The sequence below is a fragment of the Callospermophilus lateralis genome, chromosome X, assembly GCF_048772815.1.
Source record: "Callospermophilus lateralis isolate mCalLat2 chromosome X, mCalLat2.hap1, whole genome shotgun sequence".
Lineage (NCBI taxonomy): Eukaryota > Metazoa > Chordata > Mammalia > Rodentia > Sciuridae > Callospermophilus > Callospermophilus lateralis.
The window spans coordinates 38,311,108-38,331,432 of NC_135325.1; the positions used below are offsets into that span (position 1 = coordinate 38,311,108).

Here is a 20,325-nt window from a genome sequence, read left to right on the forward strand (position 1 = left end):
CAAGGGAAAGACAAAACAAAAACAAACAGAACAGTCTTCTGGAAAGCTAGTCAAATTCTTTTTAAAATTTTATTAGAAATGAATTAAAGTAAATCAAAATTTTAAACTGAGCCCCATACTTGAGACTATTATAAAGGCTCACCAAATAATAAAACCCTTGGGTCTCTGTAAGTTTTGTACAACCTGCTGCAGTTTGTTCTCCTTGAACTAGATGAGGCTTCTTCTGCCACTGTGATCTCTCTCACCATCACTATCTCTAAGAACAGATCCCATTGTGAAAAGAAAAAAAGACTCATCCTTCCCCAAATTCCTGGTGGCTGATGTTCTCTCCTAACTGTGGGGAAACCAACTTTGAAGGAGGAAGTTGAGCCAGTGGTGGAGGCAGGTGGGCAAGCTGGTAGGGCAGAGATGGTTTTCTGGAGAGTTCATTTGGATCTTTTCTCCAGGTGTCTTAATATGTGCTTAAAGAGTTTTTTTTTAAGTTTGAAAAAAACTCCATTGTGAAAAGTGAGTTATGAAGAGTGCTCTTTATTTGAAACCTCCACAACACAGACGCCAATCTTGTCTCGCATTGAATCATTAGCTGTGCACATCAACACATTCCAAGCACAAATTAAGAAATGCAAACAGAACAAAAAAATATATATATATATAATTTTTCCCCTATCCAAAGGTTTCAAGTCTCAATGCAGCAAATCCTTCTGAACACAGAATCTGAGGAGCACACTGTTCAAACAGTTGGGACAAACAGGTCCCTGCAAAGGCTACTGCCTTTGTTAACACATGGGGTGGGGGTCATGGACGGCATGGAAAGGGGAGAGGAGGTGAGGAAAGGAGAGAGGAAGAAAAGAGAATGAGCAGGAAAAGGGGAACAGGTATGCATTGGGGAAGATGGGGTAGCTGGGACACACACATGGTGAGTTGGTGGATTTCATTTATTGGTTTTTGACATTTTCTTTCTGGTTCTTTTTAAATTTCCCCCCTCCCCAGGTCCAACAATGGTAGAAAAACCCCACAGAGGTGGGCAGGGCCTAATTAGGCCAGCCCAAAGCCTTCAGAGCACTCCTGGATGGCCAATAGTAGCATGTGGCGGAGCTTCTCAAAGCTCTCATAGGCAGGCAGGTCCAGCTGATTAAAACTAGGGGAAAAAAGAAAGATCAGTTTGTAAGGAATGATATTCACTAAATCCCTGTGTTTCTACTGGCCCATCTTCCCTGAGGGAACCTACCCTACTTACTCTTCACTTCTTGCTAACTCTTTGATTTTGTCCTAGCCTGGGCTTCCTCTTTCTAATTTGACTCCAATACAGGTTATTAGGCACCAGAAATATAAATCAGACCCTTTCACTCCTCCTTAAAACCTCTAAGGAGATATTCAGGGTCACTAGTGATCTGACCTCTGCCCAGTTCTTTATCCCTGCAACTCCTCCTTGCTCCAGTCATGCAGAGCTCCAGAATGTACTATTCCCTCCTGTGTGTTCACCTACCAATACCCTACTATGAGTCTAGGCCATCCTCTCTTCTCAAACTATCACCTTCTCTGCAGAATCACCAAATTGTGAGTTACCTAAGATCCAGAACTGGGCCAGACTTGTGTTCCCAGCCTTGGGTAGGGGCCTGAAAGTCTGAGTCTGCAACTTCAATGTGGATGCTGAAAAAGAAAAATCAAACCTTCCCTCTTACCATGTGTGAGCTGAAGGCAGGCGATCTGTGGACCTGTCATCTCGATGGATCTGAAACTTCTGAATGCCGTTCATGCCTTCAAGGGCAGCAAAACCTTGCAGGGGCACCTTGGAAGTACCGGTGACAAACTGGAGGAACTTGGCACGGTCAGCTTGGTCAAAAGAACGCAATGCTCTCCAGAACCACTGGATCTGCAGGATTGGAGAGAAGCTAGTATTAGAAAAGAACTCCTAGGGTTGGGGTTGTGGCTCAGTGGCAGAATGTTTGCCTACCACAAATGAGACACTGGGTTCAATTCTCAGCATCACATTAAAAAAAATAAAGGTATTGTGTACATCTATAACTACAAATATTAAAAAAGAAAACAAACTCCTAGAAGGTAGAGGAATGGAATTTGGAAAATAGAACTGGACTTGGAATCTTAGGCAAATCCCCTCCATGGGATTAGATTTAGTTCCTTCATTCATAAAACAGACATAATTATCACCTGAAAATACTCTCTTGAAGAATGAAAAATTAGGTACAGGTACATGTCACTGACAACTCCCTTCTTCCAAGTGTACTGGTTTAGGGTAAGAGAAGCACGTGGAGAGGGATGCCAGCAGCAGCTCACCTGAATAGAGTTGGACTGGTACTTGTGGTACTCAGTGTTGGACTTCAAATCATCAATGTCAATGGTGGGCAGTCCTGATATGAGCAGTTCTAATTCCTGCTCAGTGAAGATAGAAATGAGGCGCTTTGGAATGATCTCATAGAAGCCTTCTAAGAAAGCTGCCAGCTGTTTGCGGATGGCTCCTAAAGAGAGAATAAAAAAGTCACATAGCTTATGAACTCACACAATTACTAAAGATCAGAGATCATCAATCTGGCTTCCGATGCTATTAGCATGCTGGTGGGTCTTGGCTGCTGCACTTACCACTCTGTTTTTAGGTCCCTGTAAGAGTGAGTAAAGTTAGCTGGGGATACAGCTCAGTTGGCAGAGTGCTTACTTTGCATGTACAAGGCCCTGGGTTCAATTCCCAGTACCACAAAAACAAAACAAAGCAAGAAAGAGTGAATAAAGTTAAACATTTTTGGTCAGGGTTTTGTCTCCCTTTGCCCAAGACATTTGTGGTTGTGTCATAGGAGACGAGAACAAAAACAACAACAAAAATTTAAAAGGAATGAGAGCTGACCTTTTCCCATACTGAGGAACTGGAGGTTTAAAGGACATTTTTCCTACCTGTCATTCTCATCTGGCACACCAGGTGAACATATTCCTTCTTATTCTCCTCTGTTACCAAGATGTTGGCCCCATTGGGTTTGAGGTCACGAACTTCACAGACTCCAAACTCTTGGACCTAGAATAAACCCAAAACACCAGCCATAAACATCAGGATTGGGCTAGGATGTAACTAACAAAGAGACTGGGGAACACACTGTCAAACTGCTTGCCATGTCCTGGGCAAAGATGAGGCAAGTCCATAGCAAAATGACTTTTCTTAAAAACTTATTAGCTCATAACTTCCCTGGATACAGAAAGGCTAAGGGAAGGAATGAAGGAAATTAGTCTTTGGTTCTAAAACACATAAAGGCAGAAAGGAAGTAAACTGTCAAATGAGAAAAGGGAACAGGGGATGTAATGTAACACAACATAATCTCTGTAGAAAAAAAATTTGGGGAAAGACAACCTTAATTTTTGTTTTTTGCTTATGTATTTTTTCTATAGTGTACTATATTCAGGGATAAAGAATTATATTGAGGCATTTTTAAAAGGGAAAAACTAGGAAACATTCTGGATTATTTTATTAATTCTGGTTTTTCTGTCTGTGATACAAATACCCACTACTGTCAGCCTAACTGGGCATAGGGTATTGGGCTTTATGGAGATGTGTCCTTAGAACTGTGAGAGATTGCCCAGTGACGATGCCAAGGTGATCTCAACATGGTCTCCTGGACTGGCTGGGATGTGCTATGGTCACAATCTCCTGACCTACCTCAGTGCTGAAAGTGAGGTCGTAGCCAAGTGTGGACACATCATTTTCCAGCAGATAAACTAGTCCCTGGTAGAAGTGGTAATCTTCACTCTCCATATCCGTGTATCTAGAAAAACACAAACAGGGTTATGGGTTGGTGGTGGGAGGAGAAGCAGTACAGGGATGGGATAAAAGGACATGACCCCGAGAGCTGAAGAAAGTATTAGTGTTACACCATTCCCTCACCTGACAGACTTGCCCAAGATGTGTTTGTAGAAGGATCGAGTAAAGTAGCACTCCAAGAGGCGGTTATCATATACAGCTTTGGCCACAATGCGTCCAACAAACTTGAAGTAGCTGAGGTGGTTGGGGTTGCAGTGGGAAGATGGATTGATGGTGTAGGTGACTCGATCACCAGGTGAGGTACGGAACAAGGCATACATAGGATTAAACATCTCTCGAGAGATAATCATATACCACTCTCGCAGGAGCCCGCCAGCATCCTGCCCTTCTTCTCCTTCAAATACTATATACCTGCATAAAAGAGCAGAAACAAGAACTGTGCAAAAAGCCCAGGACAGAGGCATCTATTTGCATAGCATTATATGTGCAAGGGAGAGGGTGTGAAACAATCCTGGGAGTGTGGTGTCAGATGAAGAGGTGACCAGAGATTGCCAGCAGAACTCTGGGAAGACCCTCTGACCCTGTGTGATTACATGGATGGTAGATCCAGGTCATAAGAGAAGAATTATCACATAACTCATCTCTCATCTCACTAGCTCCTGTGACACTTAGTATTACAGAATACCAATCTCTGGGTGGTCTAAGTGGCTTCAGAATCACCAGTGAGCAGTTACCCACTTGGTGGAGGCCATTCTTGCATATAGTCTTCCCAACCCAAGGTACCATTTGCTTAGCAGGCTCCCCATTCCTAGTGTAACAATGGTGAAAGCTCTCATTGCAAAACCTCAGGTGTATCCTTACAAACACCAATGACTTTCCAGTCTGTTTAAGAATTGTGCAGTTCAGCCAAAAGGCCAATCAGCAGGCCAGACCCAGAAGATGGAAGATGATTCAGTGAGATAATATAAGCCAGATTCTTATTGGGGAGGACAGGAATTCCCTAACTGCCCTAAAGTTGAGGCCAGAATATGTCACTGTCACTGTGTAGAAAGAGCCCTGCCCACACCAATCTGGTCTGTTCTCTGTTCTGGGCTCTTACAATCGATTCTTCATTTCTTCAGGGGATTTGCGATGAAGTTCACGATAGGAATCTTCAAACACATGATCACGGCGGACATGCACAGCCATGTCTTCTTTCCGCAGCCCCTCATCCAAACGTTCCAGCTCTTGGCGGAAATATCTTGGGAGGTAGGAAAGGAAGGAAAATAGAATTTGGGGTGGCAAATTTCCATTTGTTTGATCAGAATGAAAAACCCCAAATGGCATTCTCTCCATCCTCCAAACACTCTAATTTCTGCTCCCATGTCCAGTAGGTGGGAGAAGTAAGTCATCTGTTATTTGGTTGAAATTTTTTCCTATCTCCACTGAACAAGGGCTCACTGAGATTATAGCATGGGATCTCTGTAGCAAGAAGGTAAAGATGTAAATATGCGTATGAAGGAGGAGAGGCACAGGGATGATTCCAGAGGCAACGTCCAAGTGTGTACTACAGCCATATGCACCCTAGCACAACTCCAAAGAATGGTATGGGACTTTAGAAAATCATGTGATTTCACTGATGAAGAATGGAGATGGGTGGGGGAGGAATGGAGAAGGCCAGGGAACATTTAGGGTACAATGAGCATCACAGCTGAGTCTCTTCCCTGCCCACCAGCACCATTTCATATGCTACCAGCAAGAGAAACTTCTGGGCCTAGGAGAAACTTTGGCTCCTTTCTGGGAGAAGAGATACACATTGGGGAGTTCCTCTCCCCCACCAAACTCCAGGGCACATACTTGCGCTTGACATCAAAGTCGAGGACACGAATGTAATCTACCAGGACAGCGAAAGGCCCATCGGCAAGGTGGGTGGTGGACTGCCGTAGGATTTGGTTTAACACAGTGCGGTGAGTCTCTGAGGGGAAAAACAATAACAGGATCAGTACATCATGGGTCCCAGAAAGGTGCAAAACAGTCCATCAGCAAGCAACTCTCATTTTAGGGATCACAATTAGGAACCAGACAATGCCAGGGGCCAGTCCTGAGGTATGAACACCAATTTGAGCATTTCTATATCAGGCTGACTTGCCATGGATAAACTCCAATCCCCTCAGAGTAACATATAAGAGCTTCCAGACCAGATCCCTACTGAACTCTCTAGGGTTACTTTCTCCCATACACAAGATACAAACACATGCACACATTCCCTCTCTGCTGAACAGGCTAAGCATAAAATATATAAAACAACCCTGCATATAATAAAGCCTTTTGAATTTGGGGTGGTGGTGGTCTGAGAGTTCCCTGTACCTGCAAAGCGAAGGAACTTCTGTGTGTCAGGGGGTAGGCTTGAGGAGATGTGCATAGATGAGGGCTCCCGGGAGAAGAATGGGTCAAGGGAAGAAGGGGTGGCTGGGGTTAAGGGAGCAGGGGAGAGTGGAGGAGGTTCATCCTTGATGTGTGCCAGCTGGCTCTCACGGGTGTCCCGGACAGGAGGCTTGCTCTCCCGCTCTGTGGCATGAACCAGAAAGAAGGCCTCGACGGCAGGCTGTAGCACTGGGGGCAGAAATGAGAAGGAGGTGATGCTTTATTTTACAAACTTCAATATATAAGCTCTTTCACCTTTGTAAACAAACCATAAAAATATAGTATGGAGGAGGAAATAAAAAAAAAAACTTGCAGAAAAATATAATGATAGAATAAAGTCACAGAGGCCGGACAAGGTGGTGCACACCTGTAATCCCAGCAGCTCGGGAGGCTGAGACAGGAGAATCACGAATTCAAAGCCAGCCTCAGCAACAGTGAGGTGCTAAGTAACTCACCCTGTCTCTAAATAAAGTACAAAACAGGGGGTGTGGCTCAGTGGTTGAGTACCCCTGAGTTCAATCCCTGGTACTCCCCCCACCCCGGCCTGCAAAAGAATAAAGCCACAGTGGAAGTCAGCGTTTTATTGAGGAAAAAAAAAAAAAGGATAGGCAACCAGTTATAAAGATTCCTCTGATTTAAAAAGTAAGAGAGACCTCAGCTCTTAAGAGAGAAATCAAATCATTTTTTGGGGGGTATACTGAGGATCAAACCCAAGGCCTTGCATGTACTAGGTAAGCACATGCTCTATCACTGAGCTACACCCTCAGCCCCAAGAGATAAGGTAATCTTTTCATGATACTGAGAGCCAGAGGGGAAAAAAGCAACTCTCCTTTGAATACACAGGGACACTGAGAGAAAGGACTAACTTGAAAGAAAGAAGCTTAAGCTGACAGAAAGGATCCCAGATCAGACTGGAGGGTTGGGGGGGGGGGGAGATGATGACCTGGGCCCTTAGAATACAACTCACCTAGCACCGCATGCTGGTCATGAGATTCCTCCAGTTCCTTTAAACACTCCCCCAGCATGTCCCACAGCTCATCCAGGCTCAGCTGCTCACTGAGCAGGGGTAACTCAGGTGGCCTCTCCTCTTTTTCCTTCTCTCCCTGTGGGGTTCCATCTGAGGCTACTGGGCACACAGAAAATAGAGTTAGAAGGCCTTCAAGGTGCCTCTCCAACTTAAGAGTTGTTTCCCAGCCCAAATGCACAGGCTACTAGACAGATCAAGTAGACTGGACTGTTGGCCACAGAGTACTACTCACTAAGCAACATCTTAAAGCAAGGTCTAGTCCTGCACTGGATGGCATTTAATAAAATAACAAATTCGGTTCCTTGGTTACACTAGCCACATTTAAAGTGCTCACTAACCACATGTGGCTAGCAGTCATCTAGTTTAGTCTAGTCATTGCCACATTAGCTCCCAGAGAACCAGTGGATAAGTTACCTGAGGGCAATGCAACAACGGTGGAACTCTGGATGGTTGCCTTCCAGTTCACAAAGTATGTTTCAGGACATTATCCTCATTAAATTCTGACAGCTGCCCTTGGAATCAGGCTGCTTTCTCCCTAATTTTTCCCCAAGGGACAGGGCCAGGACTTAGAAAACATCTTTTTGACTCTAGTTCTATGCCTTTTGAATTAGTCATCTTATCCTGGGACAGTTTAAAACCTCAAGAAGCCATGGTGCAACAGATGGATCCCCACGGCTGGAATGTTTCCTGGTACCCTTTGGGGGCTTATTCTGAATTCTGCTCAGTAGCCAAGCAGCAAGACCAGCCTCATCTTCTGGGTGGGAGAGAAGCCACTGCTTCCTCACCAGCCCTTCCCCCCTCCCTCTCCCTTTCTATTCCCACCCCCACCACACCCTTGCCCTGCTTAGGCTTCTTCCTGACCTTTGCTTTTCATCCTCTACCCAAATCCTGACTATTCTTCAAGGCTCTGACAGCCCTAGGTTTGAATCCTGGCTCTGGCACTTGCAGATCGTGTGACCTTGGGTAAAAGAAGATGGATAGAGAACATGGGAATAATATCTACCTCCCAAAGTCCTGATGAATAGTCAATGATTTAATATAGCATTTAAAAAAACGGGTGTCCTATGAGAACACTATTCCACAGGAATGTGTTCAAACAGTGCCCAAAATTATTCTATGTACAAGTTTGAGAAATGTCACTAATAATAGCCTTTACCATGTGCCAGGTACTTCACTAAGCACTGTATATATATATAGTAACTCATTCAATCCTAACAACTGTGAATATCCCTATTATAAACAAGGAAAATGAGGCCAAGAAAGGTTTGCCTCAGATCCCAGAAGCTAATAAATGAAGGAGCCAAGACTTGAAACATATGCTGTTTCCATGTGTAATACCCTATCATAGTTTCTTTACTCCTAATCTCAGGTGTCCTTTGGTTTTTAATACTTGTTTTAGTATTTACAGAGACCAGTGTTCACTGAAACTGGATAACACTTGAGGTTATATATGCTGGGAACAGGAGATCCAGCAGATATTATATAAGACTGGCTCTCCCTTCTGCTGGGCTGGAAAGAGGAAGTAGTACTGACCAATGGACTGAGTATCTTGAGCACTGGGAGATGGCTGATCCACATCCATGGGCGACTCCTCTCTCCGGACAGATGCCTCTGACTGGCTAGACTCCGACTGGATAAAAGGGAGACAAGGCCACTTTATAAAGGGTGCAACTTTGCTTTCCTCAGGGATAGGCTAAAGGTTGGCTCTTCCACCTCTTATACATGGAGCTTGGAAAGTGGCTTCCCATATCTGGTGAGAAAACTCTGTAGTACTCCAGGACCAAAGAATAGGTTTTCAACCTACTTTGCTGGCCTTTACCCTGAGCTTGCAAATGTTCCAAACAGCTCCTGGGATGCCTGCATCTCCTACACTCTACTCCCATTCCTATGCTCAGTCAGAAACACATCTCCTGGATACACATTTCAAATCTTCTTCCTGGACAGGTTGTGTGGGTGTGTAAACTCATATGGGCTAAAGGGAAGGTATACATGCTATTCTCCTGGAGTTACTGCCCCCAAGTTCTAGGCTATGCCTGGTGTGCTCAAAAACCACATTGTATAACAGTAATTCCACATAAAGAAAAATCAGGCCCCAGGACACCTTTAATCCCTGAATTCTGAGATGGTAACTTGCATGTTTCAAGACAGAGACAACAAGAGCATGCCACAAAATACTTTGATTCTAGGGCTTTTACTGAAGCCTGTGCTGGGATCCCAACACTAAGCCAGCTACTTTTGTACCTGAGGGTTCCTCCTAAAGTGCCTCAGTGTCTAGGTGCCAAGGATTACAGAGAACAGAGGCAGAGGCCTGGGCAGAGAGATCAGCCATAAACACAAATGGCTGTGTGGGATATGTACCAAGCTTGGGGGACTTTCAAGAGTAGGATTCCTGAGATGCCTCTGATGTACCTGCATTATTCCATGAGACTGAAAAAAATCTTTACCCCACACCCCGCGCTCAGAACCCGACACTTAGCATTAGGCAGTTTGCAAAAGCGCCACTACTGAATGGATAGCTGGGAGTGGGTATGATGGCCAAGCTTTAAATCAAACCAAACCAATAAATCAATCAAACAGTAAAGGAAAACACCAACAGAAAATAACCCTATTGTCCAGAAGCATTCATATAGCAAACTTAATGCAAAAGCATACAAGGTAAGGGCAATGGAACCCCACTGATGACATGGTGGGGGGAGGGGGAAAGACAAATGAATGAGGGGCCACAGGCATCATGCTAACCGTTGCTGCTTGTTGCTGTCTCCGCGCCCTTTGACCCTCACGTACCATTTGTATAATGGCATCAGCCTCAGCCTCCAGCTGCCGAACAGCTGCCTGGATGCTGCTAGCTGAGCCTAAACCGGAGGAACCTGGGAGAAAGAAAAAAGAGGAAGGCAACATATAAAATGTAGGAAGAAGGAATGCCCAATACTCTCTCCTATCTCCTGGGCTGCCACAGGGCATCTTGAGAATATTCATCATCAGGCACTAAGATCTACTGTTACAGATAGGACAGGGGGCATGGTGTTAGACAAACAGATGGTGGCATGTGAGGAGGGTTCTATGGGACAGGAGGAAAGAGGGAAATGATGTGGTAGGCTATGGCTGAGGCAGCATGGCTATAGTGTTTTAGTTAGGAGTGATCAAGGAAGCAGAAAGGAAGTGCACACCCAGTGAGTTAAATCTTATTCAGCAAAAGGTTGGTCCCCAATTTCCTTGCCAGATTCTATGCCCTTTACTTCCCACTTGCCTAAGCAATTTCCTATGTAGACAGCTTGAATGATATATAAAATGCAGCCATCAACATTCTGACACTTATAAAAAAGGATTAGCAGTTTACTTTAGGAAATGTCAAAACAGGAAGGAAGCAGGACACCGAGCCCTGTCCTTCCAGGGATTCTGGGTTTTACACCACCAACCCTGCCCCCAAACTAGACACTCTAGTTCCATACCTAGCCTGCCTGTCTGCTTGGCTTTCTTGTTAGCTCGGCGTGTGTCGTCCCGGAGCTGGATGATGACCTGTAGTACCCTCAAGAAGAACTTCTGAGTAGATGTCTTGGATGTCAACATGGACATAGAAGGCAGCTGGAGCTCCCGACCACCCAAGGGTCGCTTCTGAGATGCCACAATTACCACATTCTCAGCCATGTCAAACCTGGATAGTATAAAGGTGGCTTGCGTACATTGACAACATAAAAGCATTAACAATTAACACCCAGAGCAAGTAGGTTGTCAACCAGGGGGGTAAGAAATCTCAGAAGAAAATCTTATAAATAGGGCAAATCAGAAAAAAATCGGGTCAAGAATATATACAGGACTGATAGAAAAATTACCCAGAGAAAGAATACAGAATAGGAAACCAGCAAGAGCCACCGATCAGAATACCCCTGAGCCTAGCCCACAGCCAAAGTGGTGGTTACCACCCACCTGCTCTGCATTTTGCCTTTCAGCTTGGTGGTCTGGGGCTGCTCTTCAGGCAGGCCATCAGGAGAAAGAGTTTCACACTGGGCTCGCCGTTGCTGTTCCAAATTGTATTCCCGTAGTTCAGCCAGCAGGGTACCTGGGTAGATAAAGGAATTATCAAGTGTTCAGAGACTTCCCTAGTACAGTAGCTAAAAGTCAAACCTTTCCAGAAAATCTGTGCAGGCCACCCTCTGTGCAGAGAACCCAGGATGAGCAGGAAATTTCCTGTTTAGTAGCTTTTTAAAAATTCAACAGCTCATTATGTGTGCTCATGATCAACCACATGGTGACTACTGACTTAGCTGGTCTCAGGAACCTATTCAATCTACACATAATGCAGCTTGATGTAGAAAAGAAAAAAAACACATCACTTTTGGAGTCACAAAGATCATGGTCTATGTCCTGTATATTTCTTAAACTTACTGAGGTTTTGTGGTGACCTCAGATAAATTCCTTGACTCCATTCCCAGTTTGCTTATGCATCTTAATAAAGCGAATAATACTGTCTAACCTCTTAAAGTGGCTGTGAGAATGAATTGTATGGTGAAGTGCCTAGATGATATCTGGCCCACAGCTGTTGAATAAGTCAAGAAAGGTCAGAGACTGGAGGCAAAATTCTTTCAGGAAGAACCTTTTAATTCTAATGTAAAAAAGAATACCCTGGGTTATACACACTAATCAGCTCGTCTCAGCTTCATAAACATTTGTGGGAAGAAGACAGATTAACCAAGTATAACTAAGTAGGATGACAAGATTGAGGTTGTCACCGAAATGGTTGTGATGGGAATGGGAAAAGATCAGAGGCTCTTCATGTTGAAGTAAAATCTGGTTTTACTCCTTCGTCCAATCACTATCATTCTGAGCTTTAGCTTTCTTCTCAGTAAAATAGGGAAGGCAATGTAAATAGATGAAAAAATTTTCCAATTTTTTTTTTGTATCACCAAAACTACATAAAAGCTGAGGGCATCATTCTTCCTTCACAATTCCAGAGCCTGAATATAGTGCAGGCATATCTTTGAGATAGTGAAGCTGCCTTCACAGCCTCACTATGGGGCTTGTACAAGTCCTCAAGTAGGTTCTGTTGTTCCCATGCATTCACTTGTTCCTTTACTAAGCATGGATGACCAACCACATACCAGAAACTGAGAGAGAGAGAAAGAGAGAGAATGTATATATGTGTATATGTGTGTGTGTTGTGTGTGTGTGTGTGTGTGTGTGTATATATATATATATATATATAGAGAGAGAGAGAGAGAGAGAGAGACAAGCCCAGCTTTGCTTTCAAATAGGGGCTGTGCTGTGGGTGCCTAGTGTAATCTAATTCAGACTGGGGGATTGGGGGATGCTTTCAGAAAAGGAAGACACATAAATGGAAGGTTTCAGAAAGACAAAAGGCTTTATTCCTGTTATTACCTATCTGTTTACAAAGGGTATATCCCAGATGACGTGCTCCATTCAGTAGCAGCTTGAGAACTGTGTCGCGGGTCCCAGGGTCCCCCCTAGAGAGCTGTAGTAACACATTTGCTGCATCCTCCAGGCCTTCTTCAGAACAAGAGTGAGATGTCAACACCTGGGGAAAAAAAAGGCGGGGGGGGGGGGGGGGGGAGAAGGAGTAAGCCCCAAGCTGAGAACCCAAACCATGTCCAACCTATCTATCCTTTCTTTCAAACCTTGGCAGGTCATAAGAGCCTGGACTCACCTCCACAGAGAGCTGTAACTGGTTTTCAGTGAGGCCAGAGGATACCATCTTGAAGTCTGTAGCACTGCTGCCTCCATCACCCATTTTTGCTGGAGATTTGCTGCTTTTAGTAGTAGTAGACGCTTTGAGGAAACAGAACAACATAAGTCTCTGTGACACAAGCCAGACTTTGAAGTGGCAGAACCAAGGAACTGCTGAATTGCCCAGAGCTTCAAAACAGAAAAGTAGTGAAAATGAAAATCCACCTACCAGAGCCAAATCTCAATGACCTGGGAGGACCTTATTTATGCCTTCTAAGGCGACAACCCCATGCATACTTTTCAACTATTTTCTTATCACCATAGCTACTCCCTCCACATTCTTTAAATCCTACTTCTGCAGATGGGATGATCTGGCTACCCTGATTCACACTGCATCTAGCCTGATTTTGAACTATATCCTATGAGAAGTGGCCCCCTCAACCAGGCCCAAAAGGCTTAGAGTTCCGTGAAGACAGAGGCTTTCTTTTTTTTGTCTTTTGGTGCCTAGCTTGGGAAACCACATTCAGTGAATACCTGTTGATCTTCACTGGAGTGTGTTTGTGTGAGAGGGAGAAAAGAGGAGGAAAAGAGAGATTCAGAGAAAACAAGGCAGATGAGGGTGAGAATGAACACACTGCTCTAATACATACAATCCATTTAGGGAGGATCACCTGGATAGGGCAGTGGGGGGGTGGGGTGAGGTGGGAGACACAGTAAACGCCCCAAAGCCCCCAGACTAAATCTAAACTTACTTGAAACAGTAGTGGTAGCAGTCGTGGGGGTAGTCACTGTGGTCGAAGCAGCTACGGTAATGGTGGAAATAGCTGTGGCAGCAACCAGAGCTGGAGCAGAAGTGACAGGGGTGGTTGCAGCAGGGGGTGTGGGTGTGGCGGTGGCAGTGGTGGTGGTAGAGGTGGTTGAGGTGGCAGTAGTGGTGGAGGAAGCACTGCTGCCAGAGTTAGCCTGTGCTTCCGACACTTTGTTTTCTGGGAGAGCAATTGAGATGAGAGAGAGGAGTCGGAGAAGTTTCTCCGTTAAGAGAGAGCTCCGGCGGATGACTGGGTGTGACAACATGTTCATGAGCTGCCCCAGTGGGGAGGCCTCAAGGCTGTATGGGGAGGTTTCCCCCTCACCACCAGCGCTCACTGGCACTGACTTCACAGAGTTCTTGCCTTTCCGGCTGACATTCATGTTGTCCAGTTTTACCAGTAAGTCCCAGAAGTCTGTGCAAATGCCACTGCTAGTGGACTGTGAGGAGCACGGGCTGCAGGCCTGCTTACTGCCCCTCTCCCGATCACTCTCACAGTTTGTTTCTTTGGTCCGCTGCTGTGTGAAGTGGCTGGGAAACACCTGCCAGGAAAAGAAGGATAGGCTTGGTCTAGGGGGTCTCTATAGAGGATTAGCCCTCCCAACAGGGAAGGACAACTAGTTCCCACACTCTCCTCTCCTTTGGATAGCTAGGGTAACAATGGGCAGAGGGCATATAGTTTTATCCAACAGATGGTGAAGCAGCCTAGAGAAACAAATAAGGGCTTTGTGCAAGACTGAATAGCAACTTGTTTGAGACTCCACACTTTTTGCACAGTGCCTGGGACAAGGTAGGTCCTCAATACATGGTAGCAATGTTTATTATTCAAAGAACAGTGACAAGATCAGCACTAAGTTCTAGGTCCAGCTCCATCCCTTCCTAATCACATGACAAAGCCACTAAAATGTTCTGAATTCCAGCTTCTTCATCTGTAAAATGAGAATCACACCGCAGACAGCTGCTTTGATGACTGAATGAGATAATGCATAGAAATTACAAAGAGAGAAGATTAAAAAAAAAACCCAAAATTATTTACTAGACAATTTCCCAATACAGAAACAATATAGGGCTTGACATAAGACTTATGTCCAGATCTCAACCAGGCTGTTGCTGCCACCCCTCTCCCATTCCCAGGGATTGGGTTCCTTCAAGCTCCTCACCTTGGCCAATTGAATCAGTGTGTCCAGAACATGTCTGCAGACAACAGGAGCAGCCTGGGGATGGATGTGGACAGTGGAGCCACTGCTTGCATGCTTCTCTGTATGTTTGCGCCCCCCTGAACGTTGGATTTGGAATATATTAGTCCTACAGCCTAAGGCAGCATCCATGGATACTGAGAGCCAGGAAAGCTGATTGGAGCTCTTGGACTCCATCTTGTGTAGTAGGTCCAGGGGACGGTTTTCATGGCTGCTTGACCCACAGCTCTTGCTTGACTTTTTGCCCTTTTCCTCACTTGTGGAGAGCTTGGGTGTTTCAATGCATAACTCACTCTCACTGCTGCGTTGCAAGATGGACAGGAGGCTGCGGATCACCCAGTGGCGGGTCTGGGCATGATAGCAGAGATTTCTCAGTACTCGGTGTAGGCGGCTAGTATTGAGCTTTGGCTCATCCACGAAAAGTAGGACCAAGAGACAAGATAGGGCTTCATGGTCCAGAAGAAGCCGTCCTCGGAGGCGGAGAAGAGTGTCCACATTACTGCCAGAAGGCCTAGAAAGAGAGTATGGTTTCTGAGTAACACTTAAGCTAGAACTCTAGGATAAAACATAAGCCCAGGGGAATGGAATATGCTGGATATCTCCAAGAAGACTAAAGAAGAGATGGTGTCCACAACTGCCCTCAATGTGTCAACTGTATATGTACTTTTTCCCATAGGGCTGCTGGACAGCATAGAGAATCGGCCATTTTTGAGTTAATGAACTACAGGCTCAACCAAATTAAGTGACTACTACAGAGAAGAGATCCCCAGCCCAAGTCTGTATCATCCATTGATTGGTAAAAATTGGACTACATTGAAGTTTAGGAGATAATGCTTATTTTTGCCTTCTCTAGACTACTAGAGAGCTGCTAATCTTTCCTTTCACCTTTTGGCATGTTGCGCCCACTCTACTTAAGCTCAATTATTAACTCCTCTCTACCTTCTCCAGCTTTGATGATACAATCTGAAGGGAAAAAGGTAGCCTGCCTTCTTATTAAAACCACTTCACTAGTGCCTATTGCCATCCTGCTTTTGAGATTCTGGTTTTTATAAGCTAGACCAACTCAAAGGTATAACTTTATGAGAGGGGGAGTTCAAAGATCTTGGTCTCCTGCCTATGGAAGGAAGCAGCTTCTTGGGACTTCAGTTTTTCTACCTATAAAATTAAGGGAGTTGGAATAATGGGCCTCAGAGATGATATGGCATAAAGTGAAAGAAGAAAAAATACCTGTTGTGGCTGCTGCTACCCCCCATTTGAAAGGTGCCACCTCTCTGCACAGCAAGGCGAGTATACTGGACCCCACGGTTGCCACTCAAGCGACTGGTAAAAGCTGGCAGAAAACAAAACAGAAACTGAGATTGGGGAAGGGTGGTGGCAAGTTTGGTCTAGGTAATATAAAGAAAAGCAAAAAGAGCCTCATATCTAGCCAAAGCCAGATATCTCAGAGCCTTCCCACTTGCCTCCCTTTGTACCTGGGCTTCGGAGAATGGCAGAGAGTGCAGAGGTGCTGCTGTGCCCGAACAGACGTTCGTGCATGAGCTGTCGTTGACGTGCTTCCTGCTCTCGTCTCAGGGCTTGAGCCTCAGCTGCTATGTCAGGTGGCATCACAGCCAACACACTATCTTCCATGTCCTCCAAGACACTACGGCGCAGGTCTGAGGGCAGAGTCTGGATGAAGGTCACAGGGTCCATGGGGGTGTCAGAGTTGGCATTCTGGGCTAGTTCCCGTCGCTGCTGCTCAGCTCTTTGCTGTGCCAGCACCTATGGATGGAAGTTGTCAATGGGGGCGTAACTCCTACCCAGGCAGCTTGGCCCCACTATCTCCCTGCTCACATACTTCCTCCTGAATGGCTGGAGGCAGGGCAGCCAGGAACTCAGGGCTCACTTCAGTCACACCAGGATTCCCCACCACTGCAGGAGCTGAGCTATTTGTGGAGGGGGCACTTCGGGTTGGTGGACGTATGCCCAACTGGTTCTGGAGGACTTCCCTACGGATGTCATCAGGAAGAGCAGCCAGAAAAGAGGGGTCCACACCTTCGGGAAGACTAATACCTGAGAGGAGATATAAGATATGAAGGACTCACACTTCTACTGATAGCCAACATAAACCCATGCCACTGTTTGAAGAAGTCAGCTTTGTATTCCCTTTCCCTAAGCTTAGCATACCTCTCATATGCCAAGTTCTTTCCATATATAGTCACTGGACCTTACTATCTAAATATCTAGATTTTATCACTGGACCTTACTATCTAAATATCTAGATTTTATCACCACCTTAATGGTTTGGACAACTGAAACCCAAAGATCCATGTATTAGAGGTTTGGTTCTCAGCCCATGGTGCCAGTGGGAGATGGCTGGATGTCACTGTGAGTTTTCTGGTCATATGAAAGTGTGCTTTTGAAGGGGATACTGTGATGCTGGTCCTTCCTCTTCCTTTTTCTGCTTCTAGGCACCATGTGGTACATGTGGTAAGCAACTTGCTTTACCATGTGTTCCCACCATCATGTACTGGCCTCACCACAGGGCCTTAAGTAACGGGGCCCAAATGACAATGGACTGAAATCTCCAAAATAAACTTTTCCCTTTTTAAAATGGATTACCTCGGATGTTTTTAAAAAAAATTAAAAAAAATTAGTTGTTGATGAATCTTTATTTTATTTATATGTGGTGCTGAGAATTAAACCCAGTGCCTCATATATGCAAGTGCTCTACTACTGAGCCACAACCCCAGCCCAGGTAGGTATTTTATTTTAACAGTAATGAAAGGCTAACAGATACCAATGAGGATCAGAGAAATTAAATAAAGGTCATATGTTGTAAAGTTAGGAAGTGTCATAGTGAAAGAATGAGTGAACTAAGTTAAATTGGCTCCTTCTATTACATTATATACCAGCATCCTCTCACTGCTAATTCTCCCACATATCTCCCACATATACATGAAGTATTTGGCTGGTGGACATTCCCTTGCCAGGGGCTACTGGAAGCTGAAACAATCTCAGGACAGCCTGAGCACATAGGGAACTCACCTGCAAGGGGATCTTCTTCCTCACTGCTTGTTGAAGGCAGTGGCTCTTCCAGGATTCCTCGGGAGTCTGCTCCAGAAATGGCCACAGCAGAATCTCTGGTGGAAGAACTCTCAGAGGATGCAGGGGGAGAGCTGAGGGAAATCATTCTCAGTTTTTTCTTAGTGCCACACATTTTCCCATTTATAAAATACTCCTAACATCAACAGCCCTTTCTCAGCAAAACCAACTTAATTTTCCCAATACAATAAGCATGCCTATTAGTTAACAGGTATGAATGCAACACCCAACACATCTCTATTCTCTTCTAGTCAATGCAGTGCTTACCTGTCCTCAGGTTGCTGGGTAGATTCCCCTGCCCCATCAGTCCTGCCTTGTACTTCTGCCACAACTGGTGGGGCATCCCCAGGAGTAGAGCTGCCTGCTGTGGGCTGCTCAGAACTGCCAGCTGCTGAAGTGTCACCTACAGCCTCCTCTAGAGTACAGGAAGCTAGGCTGCTGGTGTCCATGGGAGAGCCTTCCAGTTGACTGCTAACAGCAGTCAGTGCATCAGAATCTTCAGCTCTCTCTGGGGAAAGAGAAGCTAGGAGGAAGTCACAGGGAGAGGTTAGAGTTCTGCTTGGAATCAGGCCAACATCTCCATCCCCTGCTGGTCTGCTGTTCCTACTTTATTTCACCTGCTTTTTAAGGAAGGGTCAGCTCAAGTCTTTTCTTTCATTTCTTGAAGTTCACTGTTCTAGGCATGTTTGTGAAACAGCATCCCTAGACACCCTAGATAAGGGATCCTGTCACTTTACAAGATTTCCCTCAGGCATGGTTATTTAAATAAACTAGGTTCAAAGGGGAAAAACCCAATAGTCTTTCCAGGGCATATCACAGGCAGCTTATTATAGAGCACAGACGGTAAGCAGGTTTCAATTTACTCTGTTGGAATACTACTGTGCTGAGAATTTTGAGGCCCCATTTCAAGCCAGTGGGAAAGAGCATCATGAGATAAAGAGAATTTGCCAGGAGGATGTGAAAACTGTGTATGTGGGGTTACGTGCTTGCCATCTGTGGAACTGTTGTTTAATCCCAGTTTAACCGCTTACTGGATGCCCTTGGGCTAATTATTTCCCTTCTGAGTTTCAGTTTATTCATGGAGATATCACCAACTACGTTACAGAGTTGTTTTCAAAGTTAAATAATAAACCTGACATGATAATCTATGAACAATCATTGCAGCTTACAGTTGATATCCTCATTAGAATTATAGATGCTCAACTACAATCACTTCAAGTGATACAGAGAAGAAACCTCAACTTCACCTAACAAAGCTAATGTGTGCACACTCAAGTCCTTCTTACTTCTCTCAAGAAACAGCAAAGATACAAAGACATCCATTCTTCTCTCCTGTTCCATCCATCTCCATCAAAAGTTAAAATTTTACTCACTTATAGTGGGAGCTGGGGATAGCTCCATCTGAGTCGTTTCTGCTTCTCCACTTGGCCTCGTGGGTCCTAATTCCTCTGACTCTACAGGCATCAATAGCTGTGTAGAGCTTCCCCCTTCTCCAGTTGGGGATTGCAGATCTTGAGGAACCTCTCCTAAGGATGGTGGGGGTGGGAGTGCTGGTTGCTGCTGAGAAGGCTGCAGAGTGCCAAGGGTCTCCTTGGACTCAGATGTAGCTGCATCAGTTGAAGAAGGGGTTGTTGGGTAGCTGTCAGGCATTGGAGTCCCATCTTTTTCGGAAAGAATAATAATGGAGGTTAAGGGGAAAATCAGCCAATGACCAAGGGAACAATCCTAATCAGCACATGTGGCTTGACCAATATTCCACTCAGACAGTGACCTCTTCCCACAATCAACCCTCCAAGGAACAGTTTTTGGCTTGTCTAGTATACCCAGGATGAGGACTAAAGCATGGTGCTGTCACTGAACCAAGAGCTAGATATCTAATTCTGTGGATTCTAATATAATCTTTTCTGTGCTGAAGGTGAAAGAGGAAGATTTCAGGCCACAGATGTAGGGCGAGGCTAGATTTTTCTGAAGCTACCCAGAAAAATGTACCTCCCCAAAGCCTACAGAACCCCCATTTCCTTATTTACTTGAAGCAAGAAATGGTCAGAATTTACCTCAAAGCTCTTAAAGTACACTTTCTATTCCCTTCTGCATATTTTTGTTTTACTACTAAATAAATGAAGTTATCTTACAGTTGAAGAACAACACATTTGAATTTATGCCCACTGAGTTAACCAATTAATGCTTGAATCAATGGAAGTCAAGCTACTTTATACTGGTAATCTGCCTCACCCTAAATATCATCTCTACCCTTTTACTCCCTGATTATCCAAGGAACACCTACACCTACAACTTAAATGATGATAACATTGAAAGACTTGGTGTGAATATGCCACACACCAGGGAAAGTAGTAAGTTGTATAGTTAT

At 44.9% G+C, this 20,325-nt stretch overlaps 1 protein-coding gene across 17 annotated transcripts in view; it reads right to left on the bottom strand.

The window, feature by feature from the left end:
• Nucleotides 1-845: 845 nt before the first annotated feature.
• Huwe1 (HECT, UBA and WWE domain containing E3 ubiquitin protein ligase 1) overlaps nucleotides 846-20,325 on the bottom strand; it is a 143,034-nt gene continuing 123,554 nt past the window's right edge. For 12 of the 17 annotated variants that reach the window (XM_077107133.1, XM_077107132.1, XM_077107121.1 and 9 more), the window contains 24 exons: nucleotides 19,331-19,618; nucleotides 18,225-18,480; nucleotides 17,901-18,031; nucleotides 16,711-16,925; nucleotides 16,346-16,634; nucleotides 16,101-16,203; nucleotides 14,838-15,384; nucleotides 13,622-14,219; nucleotides 12,850-12,971; nucleotides 12,564-12,720; nucleotides 11,115-11,247; nucleotides 10,640-10,842; nucleotides 9,930-10,057; nucleotides 8,724-8,820; nucleotides 7,131-7,289; nucleotides 6,107-6,352; nucleotides 5,597-5,714; nucleotides 4,860-5,000; nucleotides 3,884-4,171; nucleotides 3,659-3,764; nucleotides 2,905-3,022; nucleotides 2,296-2,477; nucleotides 1,683-1,873; nucleotides 846-1,138 (listed from right to left, as the gene is read on the bottom strand). In XM_077107133.1, the coding sequence (XP_076963248.1) occupies nucleotides 1,036-1,138; nucleotides 1,683-1,873; nucleotides 2,296-2,477; nucleotides 2,905-3,022; nucleotides 3,659-3,764; nucleotides 3,884-4,171; nucleotides 4,860-5,000; nucleotides 5,597-5,714; nucleotides 6,107-6,352; nucleotides 7,131-7,289; nucleotides 8,724-8,820; nucleotides 9,930-10,057; nucleotides 10,640-10,842; nucleotides 11,115-11,247; nucleotides 12,564-12,720; nucleotides 12,850-12,971; nucleotides 13,622-14,219; nucleotides 14,838-15,384; nucleotides 16,101-16,203; nucleotides 16,346-16,634; nucleotides 16,711-16,925; nucleotides 17,901-18,031; nucleotides 18,225-18,480; nucleotides 19,331-19,618 (4,919 nt within the window). In that variant the 3' untranslated portion in view covers nucleotides 846-1,035. The remainder of the gene's footprint in view (nucleotides 1,139-1,682; nucleotides 1,874-2,295; nucleotides 2,478-2,904; nucleotides 3,023-3,658; nucleotides 3,765-3,883; nucleotides 4,172-4,859; nucleotides 5,001-5,596; nucleotides 5,715-6,106; nucleotides 6,353-7,130; nucleotides 7,290-8,723; nucleotides 8,821-9,929; nucleotides 10,058-10,639; nucleotides 10,843-11,114; nucleotides 11,248-12,563; nucleotides 12,721-12,849; nucleotides 12,972-13,621; nucleotides 14,220-14,837; nucleotides 15,385-16,100; nucleotides 16,204-16,345; nucleotides 16,635-16,710; nucleotides 16,926-17,900; nucleotides 18,032-18,224; nucleotides 18,481-19,330; nucleotides 19,619-20,325) is intronic. The other 5 variants (XM_077107135.1, XM_077107137.1, XM_077107131.1 and 2 more) reach the window with 3 other exon arrangements.